This window comes from Anarrhichthys ocellatus, unplaced genomic scaffold (genome assembly GCF_004355925.1).
Source record: "Anarrhichthys ocellatus isolate YVR2014 unplaced genomic scaffold, GSC_Weel_1.0 scaffold77, whole genome shotgun sequence".
Classification (NCBI taxonomy): Eukaryota; Metazoa; Chordata; class Actinopteri; order Perciformes; family Anarhichadidae; genus Anarrhichthys; species Anarrhichthys ocellatus.
In genome coordinates this window covers 722,081-726,161 of record NW_022280107.1, presented here as the reverse complement: position 1 = coordinate 726,161, position 4,081 = coordinate 722,081, and the positions used below count along the sequence as shown (strand labels likewise).

The 4,081-nt window shown below is 42.8% G+C and overlaps 1 protein-coding gene across 1 annotated transcript in view; it reads right to left on the bottom strand.

Annotated features, from left to right (window-relative positions):
• Nucleotides 1-4,081, bottom strand: part of wars2 (tryptophanyl tRNA synthetase 2, mitochondrial) — a 25,643-nt gene that overhangs the window by 6,224 nt on the left and 15,338 nt on the right. The window contains exon 2 of the mRNA XM_031873935.1: nt 2,590-2,850. Coding sequence (XP_031729795.1) covers nt 2,590-2,850 — 261 coding nt within the window. The remainder of the gene's footprint in view (nt 1-2,589; nt 2,851-4,081) is intronic.

Below are 4,081 nucleotides of genomic sequence, written 5' to 3'. Positions count from 1 at the left end.
GAGAGAGAGAGAGAGAGAGAGAGAGAGAGAGAGAGAGAGAGAGAGAGAGAGAGAGAGAGAGAATGGAGGAAATATCCTGCAGATTAAAGTTTATGGACGCTGGCTCTATTGCCATTGTGTCTTTCTCTTGCTGCTTGAAAAGCATTCTAGTCAGCGTGACGTCAACACCCAGACAGCGGGGACATAAACCAGGATTTCAGCTAACATGTAGGGGGCCAGTGTTCATTACACACTCAGAGACAAGAGATGGGACAGATGTGGATGAGAGCGCAGAAGAAGAAGAGAATAAAACTCCACAAGTCCTCCATTCATGCTGCTGGTGAAAGAAGGCACTGCAACAAGAGATATGCTGATGTTTCAGATCTCATGGGCTTTACACTGATGGCGAGTTATCATGCAGCAACAACTAGAGGACAGTGAATCTCTCCTCGATGAGTCGGTAAAAACCCAGAGGATTCACCGATCTGCCGATTTGTTCACTTAATTTTTGCAAGCTGTTCTCACAGAGCGTTCGTAGCTATACCTACGTAAATGAATGCGCTGTAATATGTAGCTATTGCACAAAAGCAATATGTAAGTATTTCACGATCTTTTCCTAAACCTAACCAAGTATTTCACGATCTTTTCCTAAACCTAACCAAGTATTTCACGATCTTTTCCAAACCCCAACGAAGTATTTCACGATCTTTTCCTAAACCTAACCAAGTATTTCACGATCTTTTCCTAAACCTAACCAAGTATTTCACTATCTTTTCCAAACCCCAACGAAGTATTTCACGATCTTTTCCTAAACCTAACAAAGTATTTCACGATCTTTTCCTAAACCTAACCAAGTATTTCACAATCTTTTTCTAAACCTAACAAAGTGTTTCACAATCTTTTCCTAAACCTAAAAAAGTATTTCATGATCTTTTCCAAACCCCAACGAAGTATTTCACGATCTTTTCCTAACCCTAACAAAGTATTTCATGATCTTTTCCTGAACCTAACCAAATATGTTGCGAACTTTTCCTAAACCCAACTAAGTAGTTTTGTTGCATAAAACCTAACTGTATCTTTTAAAAAATATTTTTAGTAAGATATAATACGAACCGCTGTACGTTTTTCATACCGCTCACTAGATCTGCTCTGTTTTCGTCAATGAAGTGGAGTATTTTCTTTGGGCAGTCGTTGTGTTTTTACATGTGGAGCAGGCGTGTTCAAGGGGAGGGTCGCCTCGCTGCCAAGTTATGTGGCATGAAGCTAAACGGGAATAAAAATAGGACTGTGTGTGAGAGTATGTGTAGGGGGGGGGGGGGGGCAGAGAAACAGATGGATTGAACTCTTTCTCACACACACACACACACTTCAACTTCTAAACCTGTGAGTAAGACAACACACACCGTGTCAGAAGAGAATCAACCAGCTGTTCTGATTTCTCTCTCCGTCCTCACTGAACGTCCTTCTCCTTCTCACCTCCTTCATGTGGCCGAAGCCGGACTTAATTTCATGTTTAATAGCTTCACGTGTTTTTATGGCCCCTGTGTATTTACAGTGGAGATAAGAATCAGGAGCGAATCAAATAAGCGTTTTGGGTGCAAGCCCAACATGTAAACATTACAGCAGAGTGGACAGCAGTAAAACAAACAGCCGAATGACTACATGAAAATATTGAAAAGAGACCAGAAGCTGCCTTTTTAAAAACCATGTACACACACACACATTAAGTCCACCGCAGAATTCATCATGTTGATGTTTTGTTCAATAACCACAGCAAACATGTGAAATAAATGTGTGAGCACATTATGCATGTGTCAGGCATTCATATATGATTTTAAATCTTACTTTGCAAGAAAGGAGTTTATATTCACACTTATGATGCACTCATATATTGCAAATAAATTGAAATCTCTGATTAGAGAAGATAAATTAAGGAGCATGCATGATAATATTTTGTAGTAGAAACAAATCTATGGTTAATTATATTAACATTTACAGATTTAGCATATGAATTTTTGAGTTATGTCCAAAAACGCCAAACCTTTTGACCACTGACTGACGGACAACCCCGAAAACAAAATTGCCACGCCGTCAGCGCAGAGGAGGCGGAAACCTCCGGTTCTGCCGAGTGAAGTCTTAAAACTTGCATTCTCTCTAGTGTCCACCAGGGGGCGACTCCTCTGGTTGTATAGAAGTCTATGAGAAAATGACTCTAATTCTCTCTTGATTTATTACCTCAGTAAACATTGTAAACATGAGTTTATGGTCTCAATCTCTAGTTTCAAGTCTTCTTCAATACAGCATGATGTTCATTTAGTACATTATGGTCCATTTAGAGTCAAACAGACCATAAAGCAGGGGATGCTTCACGTCACATTCTCAGTCTATCAAGAATAGGTATAAAAAGAACATGTAGATTTTTATATTAGGCCGATAATCGTCTTAATATTTCCAGTGTAGCAACAGAAACAAAAATCAGGCAACAGGTAAAGAAAATCCTGTTGTGGACACACACAAATTACAGCTTGTAGTGAAACACAGCAGACATCCATCCATCCTCCCTCCCTCCCTCCCTCCAGTCCTTCCTCCCTCCCTCCCTCTTCTGCCCACCTGAGACTGCTGGAAGAGTATCGCCCTCTCTGGGTTGATGCCACAGGCCAGCAGGCTGGCCGCCATGTCCAGGATGTTGCTCCTGAGTTGTGCCGGGTCCTGAGGCTGTGTGATGGAGTGCAGGTCCACGATGCTGTAGAGCACCGAGGGATACTGGCTCTGCAGGCCCACCCAGTTCTCCAGGGCGCCCAGGTAGTTGCCCAGGTGGGGCACCCCGGTTGGCTGGATCCCCGAGAATACGCGTCCACCTCCTGGAGGCTCCTGGAGAAGAAGGGGAATATGATCAGGGTCGATTTATTCACATTTTGTAAGTTAAAGATGCCAACAGCCTGGATCTCACATATTAGTGGTAGTGTTTCTCAAACTTAATGGTACACACATTAATGTGCTTAGAGTTTCCAAGACATCCAAATTAATGCAGTAATGACTTTAAATTCTGTTTTAAACAAGAGGGGAAAAAAAGAGAAAAGAAAGTTGTGTTTGGAGAGAGAGAGGGTGAAGGTGGAAAGGTGAGAAAGCCTGCAGAGACTGAAGTGTCAGTGTTAAACTATTGGCAGGTCTGTGAGGCCAGCAGCCGTCACGCTTCTATCACCGAGATGCTAACTCCAGGGCTAGCACCTCTGTTCTCTCCCAAACACATCCAGCACAAAGAATGCATCACCTCGCTGGCCAACAATAATAATCAAACATCAGTACGGCCAACTTCAAGGCCTCAGTTACCACAACAGGAGGGGGAAGGACAGTGGAAGAGGAGGGGGAGGCAGAACCATAAAAATACCAACATTTTAACCTCATTTAACTGGTGCAAGAATAGCAGCGGGCTCTCCAACCCCATCTGGAAGAAGGAGGGAGATCCCTCGTTGTGTTTGCACCGCTGGGCAAACATTATGTTTCTCTTTCTGCCATGCCGGGCCAGACCGCCGCCTCGTTCCTTCTGGCATCGATACCCACTGAACTTTGGCTTTGAAAATCGGCCCAAGCTGGAAGAGAAGTTTCAAACCACTGCTTGTGGCACCGAGCGCCTCGTCATACAATTAGAGGGCGAGCGGAGCGGTGCCCGACGTGAAACCGCAACGGCGTCCAAAATCTTAGGGCTTCTTCACCGAAGCCGTTACACAGTAGATTTGGGATTTTGATGGAGCAGAAACCCACAGAGACGCTTGGTGCTCGGTGTTTTTGTTGGGCAGCTAGTAAGACAAAGTGTGTGAGTGACGCATGTGTGCCTGCCCACCGTGGAGGCACGGGTTCAGTTCCCGGCAGAGGTGCGGTGCGGCTTGGCCTCAGTTGCTCCAACTCACAGGTGAGAAGGTGAGATATATATATATATATATATAGAGATATATATATAGATATATATATAGAGATATATATATAGATATATATATAGAGATATATATATATAGATATATAGATATATATATATAGATATATAGATATATATATATATAGATAGATAGATAGATAGATAGATAGATAGATAGATAGATAGATA